At 37.6% G+C, this 17561-nt stretch overlaps 1 protein-coding gene across 1 annotated transcript in view; it reads right to left on the bottom strand.

Annotated features, from left to right (window-relative positions):
* The window catches only part of LOC126284355 (PHD finger protein 12), a 68781-nt gene that overhangs the window by 35127 nt on the left and 16093 nt on the right, over positions 1-17561 (bottom strand). The window contains exons 8-10 of the mRNA XM_049983219.1: positions 3618-3788; positions 351-470; positions 71-222 (exon numbers count right to left, since the gene is read on the bottom strand). Of these exons, the coding sequence (XP_049839176.1) occupies positions 71-222; positions 351-470; positions 3618-3788 (443 nt within the window). The remainder of the gene's footprint in view (positions 1-70; positions 223-350; positions 471-3617; positions 3789-17561) is intronic.

Genomic DNA, 17561 nt, shown 5'->3' with positions numbered 1-17561 from the left:
TAATGAATACAAACACTTTTTATTATAACTAAGTGACATGTTACAGCTGGCAAGAAAATGATACACGTACCCATATCGTTCTGTTTTCAAATGAGAGCGACTATGTGACTCTGATGAAAAATCGCCTTTTACTTTCTCCCTGCTGGCTATAGAACCGGAACAGCTGCCACTGCTTTCACTACATGCAACAGTCATTTGTAGTGACATCACACTGCTTAGCCACTGCAAAATAAATAAGATAAATGTGACATACAAACCCATTAACAGAGTAGCAAAAAGTAGTACATAATAGTTATACATGGCAGTAAATATGCTGCTTTCTACACAAGACTGTATGTGGGGTAACAAACCTGCTCCTGTTCATGGGGGGAAGCAAGGCGTGCAGCAACCTCTTGCTCCCTGAGGAACTGACGTAAAGATGGTATCATATCTGGTGGAGAACGATACTGTGCTTTAACAGAGTCTGGAACCTAATGGCACAGTAAACAATTCTATATTATCAGAATTGGAATAGTCAAAGGATTATACAGCATGAAAATAATAATAATAAATAAATAATTGTAACTGGTGCACTAAAATACAGCAGTATTACACAACATATTGGAAATTTGTTGCTGCTTAAACAACTTACAATAATTGTAGGTGCATGTTAGTTCAAAGAAGGCTAATTAACATGACCAATTACCCAGACCAAACTTACATTAACAATATTATATTGGCAATATGCACACATGTAGGAAGTCTTTTATGATTTATGAAGGTCATGTGAAAATTTCCATGCTTGGCACCAATTTTTTTCCCCAGGTAGAAAATGGATCTAGATCAATATTTCTCCATCTCTAAAATGTGGTGTTGGTCTGCCAAATTCTGAACAACTGCTGTCATAACTATCCACCCACAAATTCTCTGGATGTGAGTACATGGGAAACAAAGTGACATATCTGATAAATAGGGTGGGACTTCTAACAATTTCAAATTCCTCATCTTACCCACAACCAATTTCACGGGGCTGAAGAAGATATATTTTTTTTTTTTTTCACAATACATAACTCTCATCTCATATTTTTTCATGTAGTTGATCCAAGTGGACTTGTGTAGTATTCAACAGTTTTGTTTAGCCAATCGCTTACAAAATTAATAGAGCCAAGACCAGTGTTTGTTCCACAGTAACAAATGGACACAGAAAAGAAATTTTTAATGACCTAAACATAGCTGGGAAATTTATTTTCCCGTTTCACTTTGGTCAGTATCTACAATAGTAGTACCTGTTCTCCATAAAACTTTAGCCTCAACGACAGCAAGCCCATTTTGTTAGAACTATACAAAATGAACTAGGCAAATAAAAATGAAATTACCCTGGCTTCAAGGTAGCCAACACATTCATACATTTTTTCACAGCCGTTGCTGACTACAGTATATGATAAATGCGAATGCCCAAGTCAACGAATATAAAGTAGGTGCACATCAAGGATCAATGTACATTGGCTCTGCCTCACAAGATGAAGTAGAAAAGAAGGGAAAAAAAATTTTTGAACTATGCTGACACTGGTGGTGCCCCTGCTAAAATCTTACAGAAGAGTGCACCAAACTAACTGAAATACTCACATACTTGAGTGACTGCTCACTTCAAGCAGGTACATTTTCTGATGTATTACAAAACATCTAAGGTTATTCTTGTTTAAAAAAAAAAAGATGTGTGTTTGGGGGGGGAGAGGGGAGGGGGGGTGCGCACGCTCGCGCGCACCATGAGAGATAGAGAGAGAGAGAGAGAGAGAGAGAAATCAATTAAATACTTAATACTCATCACAGTTTACTCCTGCATTTCAAAAATATTACAAAAAGTTATGTGTGACAAACTTATGGAATCTGAAAATAAAAACAGTATCTTAAGTAATCATCTACACAGATTCAGAAGTAAGAAGTCAACAACACATCAGTGGCATACTAAGTCCTATCGACACTAAACAGGAATCAACAGGGTTATACACCAACTTATCGAAAGCTTTTGACATTGTAGATCATTAGATTCTGCAATCAAAGCTTGCAAAATATGGTATTCGGCATCTATGCAACAACTGGATCAGTTCCTTCCTGAGCATCTGTAAGTAAGCAGTGTACATCAGGAACACTGAAGTCCACCAAAAACTATTTCTGAACACTATCAGACTGTAAAGTAATTTAATATGGTGTCTCTCAAAGATCAGTACTGGGACTCCCTTCTGCTCCTTCTGTACATAAATAATCTACATTTAAATGTGGATGCTCATGTAATGATCATATTTGCAGATGACACCACAGTTCTACTAAAAGGGGAAAGTAAGGAAGAATTACAGCAATTGGTAAATATTGTCCTAAAACAACTGAGCACAGAATAATCAGTTTGGGGGGAAAAACATATGGCGCTAGAATACTGGTATTCCTCTTTTGCCATGTTTCTGAAATATGGGACACCTTACAGTCTTAAAAATAAATGTAATAGGTAAGGACTGTAGATTACAGGCGAAAAAAACTGTGATATTCATCACCACTTTAACAGGTACAAAAAAAACTTACACTGAACCAAATTAACACATTCTGGTGCAAAACTGGTACTTTCTACAAGGGAGTTAAATTTTACAACAAACTTCTAGAAAACAAAAGCATTACTGAGATCAAAACATTCAAAAAATCTTTTTAAATTCACATTTACAGGATCACAGCTTTTACTTTACAATTTTAAATTGACTTGTCTAGAGTCATATACATAAGCTGCCTTGTAGACAACGGCACCCATAAAATACAATCTACAGCTTCATTTCTACCCTAAAAAAAAACAGTATGGAAAGGTTCCTCTACTGGTAAAGTGAATCTTTTTGAGATTTTGTGAGAGGGAGAACCTTTCATTACAGAAATCTTTGGTAGGTCCCTTTAAAAGTTCATCAACAATATCTTGTTTATGTGGTTACTAAATGTTCAACATTTTTTCTAGGTGGTGAATGGTTGTGTTTACTGCAAACACAGTGTGCTTAATTAAAATATTTAGTCCTTCTATAACTCTTGTTTGTATTCAGTTAAATACTACACTCAGGCACAATAATGCACTACACGCTACTTTCGTTGGGGAGAAATGTCTTTCTCCCCCAATTTAGCACAGAATTCAAATTATGACAATTCAATGAAGCTTTATGTTTCGTTTGTACAGCAACAGAAATATGTTAAATTTTTTTGTTGACATTTTTGGGGACTTCATCATAGGTCAGGGGGAAAAAAATCAGGTTTTAACATCCCATTAACAATAATTATTAGGACTGAGCATTAACTTGGACTGGACAAGGAGGGTGAAGGCAATTGGCTGTGAATGGAATGGTTGTCACCAAAACACTGCAATATTTCAACAAGACATAGGCTCAACATCTTTGGACAACTGTGTCAGCTGTTGGTAGACACACTGCACTGCACTAGCTGCCATAGTGAACTGGAGCACAACCAACAGCTTACTGGTATGTTCCACCAACAGTTGATATCCTAAGATGCAGCACATAATCAGAATGCTGCAAAGTTTTAGTGACATTGTGCTCAGCAATGTTTATTATAGTAAGGGAGTATTAAAGAGCACAAGTATGAAACTATTTACTTACCCTGACCCTGTTCCTCCCAGATAAGTGAACTTTTATTCTGAAAGGAGGATACTGCCTGTGTGCTTTGCGCATGAAATTTATTTTTACAGCATCCTGGTCTATTGGGCCAGAATACTGCTCCCATAACTTCAGTCTTTCTGAAACTCTACATGACGTTAGTAGATGTGAATCCTGTTGAGTATAACAAAAACATTACAAAACTGCTAAAGAGTTAATATATGCAAATTTTAGACATGCAACAACAATTAAAAATACAGTCATTAATGTAATGCAACAGTAGTTCTAACAATATGTCATCACATGGAAACAATATTTGATATATCGAATCGAATGTTGGTAGGAAAGTTCTGGAACAAAAGATGCTATTTTTCAATGTGGGTATTTGGAATAATACAATTAAAGAGAACACAGCTAAGAAATAAGGAAACGGAGTCTTGGAACATTTGAGATTTGGTATTACAGAAGAATGCTGTAGTAGTAGTAATAGTAGTAGTAGTGTGGTCTTACTAGTAGATGGCACTAGTGGTATATTTGTCAAACTGAGCCCAATATCTGAACTTACTGACATTTAAACTGTATTTTGTGAGCTCAATGAGTGACAACATGCCTGATCCATATGATGAAGAAGAAGCCGCAAGAATTCAACACCGTTTGGAAGAAAGTAATTTTAGTAATTCAAGAGATAGTGCAGACTCTACCAATGCTTGTAATTAATCGAAAAGTGACGAAAAATAATGTATTTTTGACTACTGGGAATCTGAACACACACAACAAACTGCAGTGGTGCAAAAACAAACTGATGAGTAGGGACCAGAAAATTACCATTTTGTGATATGAAATAAAATATAGTGTAATTAAAAATGAGAACAGATTCTGGTTTTCTGGGACTCTAGATGAACTGAAAGCCCACTTCTCTCACAGCATCCTTACGTAACTGACAAGGAAATCTATATTAAAAACAAAGATTCCAAGACTTACCAAGCGGGAAAGCGCCGGCAGACAGGCACATGAACAAAACACACAAACACACACACAGAATTACGAGCTTTCGCAACTGGCAGTTGCTTCGTCAGGAAAGAGGGAAGGAGAGGGAAAAATGAAAGGATGTGGGTTTTAAGGGAGAGGGTAAGGAGTCATTCCAATCCCGGGAGCGGAAAGACTTCCCTTAGGGGAAAAAAAGGACAGGTGTACACTCGCACACACACACACACATATCCATCCGCACATACACAGACACAAGCAGACATCGCTTGTGTCTGTGTATGTGCGGATGGATATGTGTGTGTGTGTGAGTGTGCGAGTGTACACCTGTCCTTTTTTTCCCCTAAGGGAAGTCTTTCCGCTCCCAGGATTGGAATGACTCCTTACCCTCTCCCTTAAAACCCACATCCTTTCATTTTTCCCTCTCCTTCCCTCTTTCCTGACGAAGCAACTGCCAGTTGCGAAAGCTCGTAATTCTGTGTGTGTGTTTGTGTGTTTTGTTCATGTGCCTGTCTGCCGGCGCTTTCCCGCTTGGTAAGTCTTGGAATCTTTGTTTTTAATATATTTTTCCCATGTGGAAGTTTCTTTCTGTTTTATTTACATTGACAAGGAAATCTTCCATTCAGGACAAGTGACCAAGAAGAAAAGTAACTGAGACTACAGTTTTTATAAAGTATTGACATAAAGATTATTTACGACACACTCTAAGTATTTGTATGTTGAAACTGATTCACTAGAAACACAACATGACGAACTGAAGAAGATAACTTTAATAACTTTGCAATTTCAAGAGCGTGTACATTCAGATTATGGTGGTGATGGTTTTTAGGCACTCAACAAACCTTTTTCCATTGCTGAATTTGAAATGTGTGCATTCTAAGTATAGACAAAAGAAGTCTTTCTGTGTGTAATATACTGCTGTTGTGGAGTACCATGTAAACGTACTTGTTGTTTTTTGACATTGTATAACAATGTAAATTTCAGGGAGGGAGTCGAGAACTGCTCTTTTGGTCAGGACATTATGGGACGGCTGACACAACAAATAACAACGCCTTTCAATACTGTCTTGAGTTAAAAATTATATTAGGCAAATAAGCCTAAACCACAGAAAATATTACTTTTAGTTAATTAAAATTATTTCTAATTTAAAATGATATATTAGGTCAAAGAATAAAAATATTAGTTATTGCATGCAAGACTCCATGCTAACTTGACCCTGTGTCCACACTTTGAAATAATTTTCTTTTAGTCTCAAAATTAACACTACATTATGAAATGAAGAGTAAATGGATAAAAGTACCAAAACTTTGCCCAGAAACATGTAGCTGACTGATCACAAATATGAAAAATGAGGAAGATCCAGCCATGTGATCATTACAGTTTGTCTTCGAACAACTTGTGGAGGAATCGTGATCCCTCATAAAATTTTTGAACACTTGCTACACATGTTGAATAACAGATTACGGGGGCATATCTCTAGCCACTCCGACACCAAACAAAGGATCGTAACATTGTGGATTGGCTTGTGTGCCTCAATGAAGCAAACAGCCACACCATTGGTGTAACAACATCGAAGGGGTATCTGTGGAGAGCATATGGTTCCACAAGAGTGTCAGCAGCCTTTTCAGTAGCAATATGGGCAACGATGTGTAGGACTGACTGATCTGTCCTTGTAATATTTACCACTATTGCCTTGCAATGCAGGCTGTGAATGGCTGAAGCAAGAGGAAACTACAGCCCTTATAGTTCCTGAGGATATGAAACTACCACATGATTTAATGATGACAGGGACCTCTTGGGTAAAATATTAAAAAAATAACTAGGCCCTCATTCAGATCTCCAAATGGAGACAACTCAGAAAAAGCAAATTTGGCATTTTATGGGTTGGCGCATAGAATGCGGGATCCTTTACTAACGTAGGTGAGTTAGAGAATTTAATAACAGAAATAGAAAAGTTGAAGTTAAAAACAGTGGATATCACTAAGCGTGGTGACATGTTAGAAATACAAATTAAAATAGAGTCACTGATAGGCACAACAAAAATACTCTCACAATTATAGCTTTCAGCCATTGGCCTCTGTCAACAATAGACACACGCACGCACACACAAAGGTGCGTGCGCGTACACACACACATACACAAACGCAACTCCCACACACTACTGCACTCTCAGGCAACTGAAACTACATTGTGAGCAGCAGCAACAGTGCATGATGAGAGTGGCAACTGGGTAGGGGTAAGGAGGAGGCTGAGGTAGGGAGGGGGAGGGATAGTATGGTAAGGGTGGGGGACAGTGAAGTGGTGCAGGTTAGACAGAAGGCATGGGAGAGGACAGTGACTAACTAAGTCACCCATCCAGCCCCTTCCCTGTTCCCATTCCAGACCTAAACAGCCGTCATTTCACCACCACACCCAGTCTTTTTATTTCTCTCCTTTTGCACTACTGCCCCCCCCCCCCCCCCACAAACACTCCCCTGCCCTCCGTCTAACCTGCAGCACTTCACTGTCCCCCCCCCCACCATACTACCACTCCCCCTCCCTACCCCAGCCTCCTCCTTACCCCCACCCAGTTGCCACTCTAATCATGTACTGTTGCTGCTGCTCACAGTGTGGTTTCAGTTGCCTGAGACTGCAGTCATGTGTGTGGGTTGCGTTTGCATGCGCGTGCACATGCACACTCCTTTGTGTGTGTGTGTGTGTGTGTGTGTGTGTGTGTGTGTGTGTGTGTGTGTTGCTCATGAAGGCCAATAGCCAAACGCTTTAATTGTGAGAGTCTTTTTGTTGGGCCTATCTGTGACTCAGCATCTCCATTATATGATGAGTAGCAACTTTCCTTCTCATAATATTGTTATATTTCATCCTGGATTTTCCATTGTTCAAATTAAAACAGAGGTAATTTAGAATGTGACCTAATAATGAATAAGAAAAAGAGGAAGGCAGGTGAACAGTTACGAACAACATAGGGAATACATTATCACAACTACGATAAGACACAGAGGCAAAACAAACAGTAGTACAAGTTAATATGCCTATTAGATCTTTAGGCAACTGAATACTGAACACTGAAAGAAAGTACGATGAGATAAAAGAAATCATTAAGATAATTAAGGCCAACAAAAACTTAGTTCTGATGGGGGGGGGGGGGGGGGGGGGAGAGAGACTGGAATTCAATAGTATGGAAAAGGAACAGAAGTTAAAACAGTAGGAGAAAGATGGCTGGGGCAAAGGGATGAAAGAGGAAACTACCTGGTAGAGTTTTGAACAGAACTTTTATCACTGCTAACATTTAGTTTAAGACCGACGGAAGAAGACTGTATATGTGGAAATGTTCTAGAGGCACTAGAAAGTTTTAGATAGATTATATAATGACGTTACAATGAAGTCCAGACCATTAGCTGCTTACAGGCAATGCGGACAGTTGAAAATATAGATTGTATAAAGGTAACACAGATTCAGAAACTAATTTTAATTGCAAACCAATCCCAAGAGCATATGCATCTCTCACCATAATTTATTGGTCACGAGCAGCAGATTAAAAATGAAGAAAGTACACAAAGGTAAGAAATTAATGTGACAGGACTGGGATAAGCTGAAAGAACCAGAAGTTGCTGCAAGTTTTAAAGGAAGCATTACGTAAACTAGCTATAAAGTATGTAGTTCGCACAGCCGAACATCTATTACGGTGGCTCTCTTTCAGGTTCTCTTCTACCTGCAAAGTGAATCAAAATACGAAAGTACTCACCACAGCACAGATCAGTATCCGCTTCCAATGTCTTCCATGGCAGGTGAATAAAATGAAGAGTCAATGGTTGAAAACAAACTAGCACTGGGGCTGAAATACACTGCTTTACCTCTGTTTAGGAGCACAAAATGTGCATTAGAATCCCCAGCAAGTGGTAATGGCCAGAAGAGTTGCCCAATTGCTAATTACAGCCTCAAGTAGGTCAAGAGGCGGGACACACACTGAGCCAATGACAACAGCAGCCACCTGCAAGCTGACTGTGGGACAGGTGAGATGTGGCATGAGTGACTAATGAATAATGCCAACCTACTGTTAGCTCTGTCCTGCTAAGGTCATCCAGGAGTCTGAGTTCCTACATCGAAGTTTTGAATTCATTCATGTTCCACTGAGTTATGGAAGTCATCATTCAGCGACTGTTTTCTGTTCCACTGCAACGGTGAAGTGCAAATGTTGTTAGTTGAAAAGACAGTTGGGGGTTTTTACTTCCTGTGGCGGAACCCCTGCCCTTGCTACTGGAAAGTGATAGCACTCTGCGACCTCATGGTTTAAACATTATTCTATGAGACTTTAAGTTTTTTGCTCTCCTTTTTTTCTTGTATATGGAAGTTGCGGTGTTTATATAGGCAAGAATTCTGACTTTTTACCTTCTTTATGGTGACTACTTTTGTTTGGAATATCTGCCAGTTTCAGAGCATTTAAAAGCTCAGAGAAAGATGTCCGTTTGCAAGTGAATCTCCAAGAATACATATCTGTACACCATTCTGATGTTTAAGTATGTTTGGATGTGTTGCATTAAAGACCACGTTTCTAAAAAGGGAATAGTCTAATGCAACATGTCAAATCTCGCACTGAAAATTTTTTTACACTAAGAATACAGCAAAAGAAACACAATGCCAAATTTTAGCCGCTAATGCGCAGTGCAAGTATTTCTTTAAAAAGTGTTGAAAATTGCCAAATTCATAGCTTGCCAGGTAGCGGGAGAAATGTATACCCCTATTGTAGCTCTGCCAGATAGCATACACACAATACTGCAGGTGCACAGCCTTGGCTGAAAACACGTCAGTAAACACGTAACATGGCACAATGTGATCATAATTTATAAGATAATTTCAATTTCCTTTGGTAGTTTCTCTGACAGTTATTCACAGTTATTATTCACTCAAATTTTTAATTCATTTAATACCCACAATAATTAGCAGTTGCTTTTGCTGAATCACCGAGGGGTAACGATGGAGATAAACATGAATGAATTTCTCATTCTTTTGCCTGTGCAGCTGATGAATGCTATGACACATTTGTATACAACAATGCCAGTGATAAGTATCAGTGGATTACTGTTTCCATGACTTTTTATCTGTCTTCAGGAATTTCAAGGCAAATTACTACCAAAAATTTAAAAAAGGACTGTTTGGTTGCCAAAATTTTGTAATCCACAAAAGAAAGATACGGAAAAATGGAGAATGATAATTTTCAATATTGAATCAGAAATTTCTTCTTACCAATTGTAGAAAATGAGTCATTGCTTTTGTTGGTCTCTGAGCTTGGACGTAACAAGACCTATCTTTAGAAGAACAATAAAAATACTGTTAATGTAATTCAGATTCCACCTGAAAGTGGAGCCTTGCTTGACGAGCACCTCCCATAACACGCAATTTGCATAACAAGCTAAACAAATTGTAAAAAACGACACACTTAACAAATGATGTTCCACATTAATGTTAATGAAGATTTAGTGTGACGTTACTAGCCGTTCACATGCGGTGGGGGAAACATTCAACAATATGAACATCTTTCATTGTCGGCAGTGGCATATGAACAATGTCTTTAGTATGTACTGCAGTCTGGGTTTAGCACTCTTTCTGCTACCGTCTTAGTGCAGCTTGTGATCACACATTTTTCTAAACTTGTGTTCACAGAGAGTTTTTTTGTGTACAAGTTTTAATAACTTTTGTAGAAATGTCCCTGAAGATAAAGCTGCAAGAAGATGACCATAATAGAAAGAAAATTACCTTAGAAATGAAACGTAAAATCATTTCAAAACATGAACATGGTGTGAGCGTTGCTGCTTTATTACACACGTATAATCAGTTTACATCAACTATTTGCATTATCCTCATGAACAAGGACAAGGTTGAGGAGCTATATGCTCCAAAGGGAGTGACAAGTGTTTTTAAACAACAGTTTCGTATTCTGGATTATGTCGAAAAGGTGTTTCTTATATGGATAAATGAAAAGCAATTGTCAACACCAAAGAAGTGTTTATGGGGAGCTGTGGGTGGTTCAAGAGCCAAAGAAGTGTTTATGGGGAGCTGAGGGTGGTTCAAGAAGTTTAAGAAAAGAACCAGCATCCACTGCATTGTGGGCCACAGTGAAGCAGCAAGCTCCAACACAAAGGCAGCAGAGAACTTCAGCAGCAACTTCAAGATGCTTGTAGAGTCTGAGATTTCTCTGCTACAACAGGTTTTTAATTGTGATGAGATGGATCTATTCCAGAAAAAGATGCCGAAGTGTACCTTTCCAACAGTAGAGAAGAATGTGTTGCCCAGTCACAAGCCAATGAAAGACCATCTCACACAGCTATGCTGTGCCAATACAAGTCACGATTTGAAAATTAAACTGGTGCTTTTTTACCATTCAGAAGCTTGTGAGCCTTCACACGATCTTTTTTGTTGTAATTGGATCAATTAAGCGTTTCATCCTTTGCTGGAAAACTATTTGCTGAATCTGCCACTCCATGTCTTTCTTGTTCTGGACAACGCTACTGGCCATTCTCTAAGCCTACACCACCAACTCCTCAAAGAATTTCAAATTCATCAAGGTCCAATTTCTGCCTCTCAACACCACCCTGTTACTCCATCCTATGGAACAGCAGATTATTTCTCACCTTACGAAGCGCTACAATAATGCACTCGTTGAGTGTTGCTTTGGGTGACTGAAGTTACCCATCTCAATATCAGGTAATTTTGGAAATATCACATCAACATCGTTGCCTGTGTCAAGATGATCGAAAAGATAAGGCGTGGGAAGGGGTTACCAAGAGAACTCTCACTTCTGCTTGAAAGAAGCTCTGGCCAAAATGCGTTGTCAAATGTGACTCAGAGGCATTTGGAGCCTGTAATCAACGAACTTGTGTCTCTGGCCAAGAGCATGGGATTAGAAGTTGATAACAATGATATTGACGAGCCTGTGAAAGACCACAGTCAAGAAATTACCACCGAACAGCTTCTGGAGTTGCAGTGTGTTTCACAGCAGGAAGTTATGGAGAGGAGTTCTTCAGAGGAGGGGGAGGAGGAGGTGCTAACAGCAAAGCAGTAATCTTCTAGCACAGTAAATGCTGAAAGCATGGTAATTGGTTGCATCATACACTGAAAATCATCACCACAATAAAGCAATGGCTACACGCACTACAAATTTATTTGACAATAATGCTGTGTCAAATTTTCACTAACTGTTGAAGTGTCAGTAATAACAGATGACTGTTGATACTTGCTAGTAAAAAAGAATTAGTTATGTATCGTGAATAATAAAGTACATAATACTGTATGTACAATTTTCTTTGAATAAATGGCATGACTAAACAAAAATTTTTGGTACTTTTTCTGCGTGGAATGCATTATTGTATTTTAGATTAATTTATATGGGATAAACTGTTTTGCTTAATGAATGTTTCACATTAAACGTAAGATTCTAGGAAGATTTATGCTCGCTATGTGAGGATCCACTGTAGTGTGATTCAGCTTCTCAATAAAGATGGCGGCGTGTGTAGATGTCCGTGATTTTACTCCTAAAATAACTTATAGTGAAGCCGTTAAAAATTCGTGCGTAAAGTGTAAAAATGAATTCTTAAAGTATAGTGAACGTATTGCTAGTTTACAATGTGTAATCAGCAGTCTAAGAGTAGAAATCAACAGTCTGAAGTCCAAAAATACGGAGCTGAAGTCGAAGCATAACATGGATCCATTGCTTCAAGACAGACAGAAGAACAAAAACTTTCGCCAGAACATGGATACATTGCCGCAAAATGACGCTGATAAATCATCAAAATGGAAGTTAGTACACAACAAGCGTCAATTATTCGGCGCTAAAACGTTGTCTTCAACAAATGTTTCGAGGTTCGAGAATGTAAACAATTTTGATGTACTTTGTTCTAGTAATAGTCTCACAGAAAGTGAAAACAATCGTAACAAGAGTGTACCGGTAAACTATCGGAAAAAAGTTAGGTTTGATCTTCCGAAGCCACAACGTTCAGTTAATAGCAGTGAAAGTGGCAGTAGCGTGATCCAGTCTGCTGTGAGTGAAACATCAAAAAATCGTCTTCACATTTTCGCTGATAGTCATGGCAGAGGCATGGCTGATATAGTGAAAAGCAGTTTGAATGGTGCCGATGTTTGTGAAATCGTAAAACCAGGTGCTAAACTTCAAGAAGTTGTAGTGGGGTGTGATCCTGAGAAAGTAAAAAACGAGTGTGTGATCTTAATAGGTGGCTCAAACAACGTTGCCTGCAACGAAGGGAATGATGTCGTACAGTCGCTCAGGAAGAAAATATCGGCGCTTCATCAGTCTAAGGTATTTTTTGTGAACATTCCAAAGAGACATGACAATCCCACAGTCCTGTGTAAATGAGGCTATCTCACAAACGAACTCTAAGTTAGCAAAGTTGTGTAAGCATTTTAACAATACTTGTGTTGTAGATATAAGCAGTTTTGGACGAGAATTATTTACAAGACACGGTATGCACCTGAACAGATCAGGAAAAAAAGAATTAGGTACCCTTTTAAAAACAAAAATATTGGAAGATGTCCACAAATGTACCCCAAAGTTGGAACCAATCGCACTTAAATGGCTCCAGCCATCAAGTCAGACTCAGTTTCAATCTCAAATATTTCAGGAAATTGTTAGTAATGAACGTACTGCTTGTGTAGCTTCAGATAATTTTTTAGGCAAAAGTTTACATCTGCATCTAACTCCAAAGCAATGACAATTTTTCACCAGAATGTGGGAGGATTTGGTAATAAAGTAAATGACATTACTGTTCTGTTAGAGGAACCACAAGGAATAAAAGATACTGATGTATTATGTTTTAGTGAACATCATGTGAAAGATATTGAAAGGTTGCAGCTAAGCGGTTACTGTCAGGCAGTGCATTACTCTAGAACCATCATGGAAAAAGGTGGAGTGGTAATTTATGTAAAAAACAATATATCTTACAATGCATTAGATTTAAAGAGCCATTGTATAGAGCAACAAATTGAAGTACGTGGCGTTGAGATTACTGTAAATGACATCACAGTTATAGTGTTAGCATTGTATAGATCTCCCTCAGGGAAATTGAATGTATTTCTTAAGCACTTAGATTCTTTATTATCCAAACTGTACTCAAAGTCTAAGAACTTAATAATTACTGGTGACTTAAATGTTGATTTCCTAAATGAGAGCAATAGTAAAGCTGATTTAGTACATTTAATGGAGTCTTATAATCTGATGGCAATTGTAGATTTCCCCAACTAGGGTTACTGTTAACAGTAAAAGTCTGATAGATAATATATTTATAGATAAGTCTAAATGCAATGAGATCACTGTACATCCAGTCCTTGGTCTTTCTGATCATGGTGGTCAATTACTTAGGCTCAAATACATCAGTGTGTGCAACAGTCCTGAGCATTCCTGGAAATCTTTTAGGATAATAAATGAAGAGGGCCTTATGAAATTCAATGACAGCCTAAAAGAGATAGATTGGAGCCCAGTATATAGGGAAACAGATGTAAACAAAAAGTACAATTCATTTTTAAATGAATTTATGTCTTTATTTGAGTCCATCTTTCCCACAAAAAAAAAAAATAGTTAGAAATAGTCATACAGGCAATGCCAAGAAGTCTTGGATCACTACAGGGATAATAACATCATGTAGAACAAAGAGGATGTTATACAGTTCTCTCAGGATTTGTAATGATCCAAAGAAACGACAACACTACAAACTTTACTGTAGCATTCTCAAGAAGGTTATAAATAAATCTAAAAGTATGTGCATAAAATCAGAAATTGAAAGATCAGAAAATAAAATTAAAACTATTTGGAATGTAATAAAGAGGGGAAACTGGCAGGAAAACAGAGAACATGTCTCAGGCAGAGATTATAACAGGGGACAGTATCATAAAGAAACCAGAGTTGGTTGCAGAAATATTTAATAACAACTTTTTGAGAGCAGCAGAGAAGACAGGCTGTAATGGTTCTATGGAAGAATCATTGTCCCTCCTACAGAAAGCTATTAGCAACAGAATCCCACAGTTATCTTTACCTCCAGTTACTGTAAGCGAAGTCATAAGAGTAATCAGATCATTAAAAAATAAAAATTCTGCTGGTGTGGACAATATTTCTAGTACAATACTAAAACACTGTTATAAATTTGTTAGTCCCGTTTTATGCAACATATATAATACATCCCTACAAGAAGGGATTGTCCCTGACAGACTAAAATTGGCTGCAGTGATTCCTCTCTTTAAAAAAGGTGATAAAAACGATGTTACAAACTATCGCCCAATATCCCTATTAACTACCTTCTCGAAAATTCTTGAGAAACTCATACACGGAAGGATTGTGGATCATCTCAACTTCCACAGTATATTAAGCAAAAATCAGTTTGGTTTTCGTGCTGGTCTTTGTACCGAACAGGCAATATTCTCTTTCAGCAACCAAGTTTTGGAAGCCATTAACAAAAAAATGTCTCCAGTGGGTATTTTTTGTGATCTTACGAAAGCCTTTGACTGTGTAAACCACCAAATTCTTTTGAAAAAGGCAGAATACCATGGTTTAGGTGGTACTGTTGGCTTGTGGCTGCAATCTTATCTGAAGGATTGGAAGCAGACAGTAATGCTAAATGGCTCTTCTGGAAAACCTGCCTCGTCTGAGTGGGGCACAATAACATGTGGGGTGCCTCAAGGCTCCGTTTTGGGCCCATTGCTGTTCCTCATCTTCATCAATGATCTTCCTCTTTGTTCTGAGACAAACAGAAAATTTACCCTGTTCGCTGATGATACCACAATTCTAATTGATGATTTGATAGATCACAATCTTGAACAAACTACAAATACTGTCTTTAATGACATCTTAAATTGGTTCTCCTCAAATGGTCTCTCACTCAATGCAAATAAAACATTATATGAGGTTCCATACATCACAAAGTAATCTCAATGAAATTAACATAAAATGTAGAGATCAACCAATACAGAAAGTTGAAGATACAAAATTCCTGGTCAGTTCACATTCTACATCTATGTAAGAAACTTAGCTCGGCAACATTTTCATTACGGGTAATTTCTTCAGTGGCTGAAGTTGATGCCATTAAGGTTGCCTACTTTGGCTACTTCCACTCATTGATGTCATATGCTATCATGTTCTGGGGGAACCAACAACTTGCAAAAAAAGTTTTCACCGTCCAAAAAAAAGCAATCAGAATAATGTGTGGGGTCCATAAAAGACACACTTGCAGGCACTTGTTTCGAAAGATAGGTATCCTAACAACTGCCTCACAGTATATTTTTTACTTGCTGACCTTTGTGTGCAAAAATTATTCTATCTACCAAGACAACAGTAAATTCCATGGCTATAACACCAGAAACAAAAACAATCTACATGTCGAAATGAAACATCTCACTCTGGTACAAAAAGGAGTTTACTACTCCAGCATTAAGCTGTTCAATGCTCTCCCACTACATATCAAATGTGTTCATACAGAACTGCCAAAATTTAAACAAGCTCTCAAAGATTACCTGACAGAGAGATCTTTTTATACTGTGGATGAATATTTGAAAGAAAGTGTACATCATTACTAAACTTAATGTGTCTAGAACTAGTTCAATTGATTTTATTGAGCATTTGAGCATAATCACAGTTTTTGCAACAACAAATTGGCTGTACCTGTATTTACTCATGTAGGCCTAATGTCTGATTTAACCTTGTGCTCTTATTTGTAACCTTTATTTGAAACTTTTTTCTGTTAAATAGTTGTTCTGTTATTTAGCTGACATTGTACATATTACTGTATTTATAGTATGTCTTACTTAGACTATGTACAATTTGGCATTGAATTGCCCTTGTATTTATTGTAAGTTTAAATTGAAACCTGTACAATTTGACACGTTCCATATCCTTGTGATTGACTCACTAACTGGATCTACGGAACATGAAATAAATAAATAAATAAATAAAAACATTGTTCGACACCGCAAAGCATTTTTCAGAAAAATGTCAGACAATATCATTTTCAATATCTCGTTTTCTTTTCAGGTTTATCAGCAGAACAGTATTGTTCAAGTTCAGCAACTTGTTAGTTGTCAATCTGCATCACATTTTGCTAATTTGATCAAGAATTCCTAGTACGCAGCACAATATACAGAACAACAGACGACGACATCTTACTCCATTCTAGTTCTGTCTAAATAAAACTAGTAATTACTATAAAATGCCTTGATGCATTCATTTTTCTTTTATGGGGTGTGCCTGGTGTAAGCAAAATGTTTGTTTCCATCATTCAATAGATACTTCGCATTTTTGCAATGACTACAGGGAATAAACAAGGAACCCTTGCATTCTTAGTACAATATACACGATTCAAAAATTATCATAAGAACTGTTCTACAGGAATTGTTATACAATATGTCTTGTCAAAAAAACTGAAGTCTGGATTGATAGAAATCGTCTGCAATTAAGTTCATATAATGCCCTGATTTTCTTCCCTCTGCTGGTTACTTGTGTAACAAGTACATCTGCAACAGTTTAGCTGTCCATATGAACTGAAAGTTATCAAAAGAATTAATGATTTGAGAGGTATTTGGTATGATTTATGAGCCTGAAATTTGTGTGTGTGTGCATTCTGGACTTTGCACTATGAGGCTCTACATTCTCTTGTCATGATTGCGTCTACTCATTCGCCAATTCGTGAATTAGGAGGAAGGGTTTACAAACTGCTGTTCTCAGCATTCTTTATGTGGCAAAAATGTGCAACTTAAACATTTTTTCTAAAGAAAATACTTGCAGTTTGCCTTAGCATATAAAATTTTGACAATATTTTTCTTTCAGTGTAGGACGACGATGATTTATGTTTGTGGGGCACTCAATGGCATGGTTATCAGTGTCCTCTTTTGGTGTATTCTTACTGTGTGAAAAATTTCAGGGTATGTTTTGACATGTCGGATTGGACCATTCCCTGGTAAGATACAGTGCAA

Source organism: Schistocerca gregaria, chromosome 8 (genome assembly GCF_023897955.1).
Source record: "Schistocerca gregaria isolate iqSchGreg1 chromosome 8, iqSchGreg1.2, whole genome shotgun sequence".
In the NCBI taxonomy this organism is placed as follows: domain Eukaryota; kingdom Metazoa; phylum Arthropoda; class Insecta; order Orthoptera; family Acrididae; genus Schistocerca; species Schistocerca gregaria.
The sequence above is the reverse complement of the archived record's forward strand: the minus strand, read 5'-3'. Positions and strand labels throughout refer to the sequence as shown.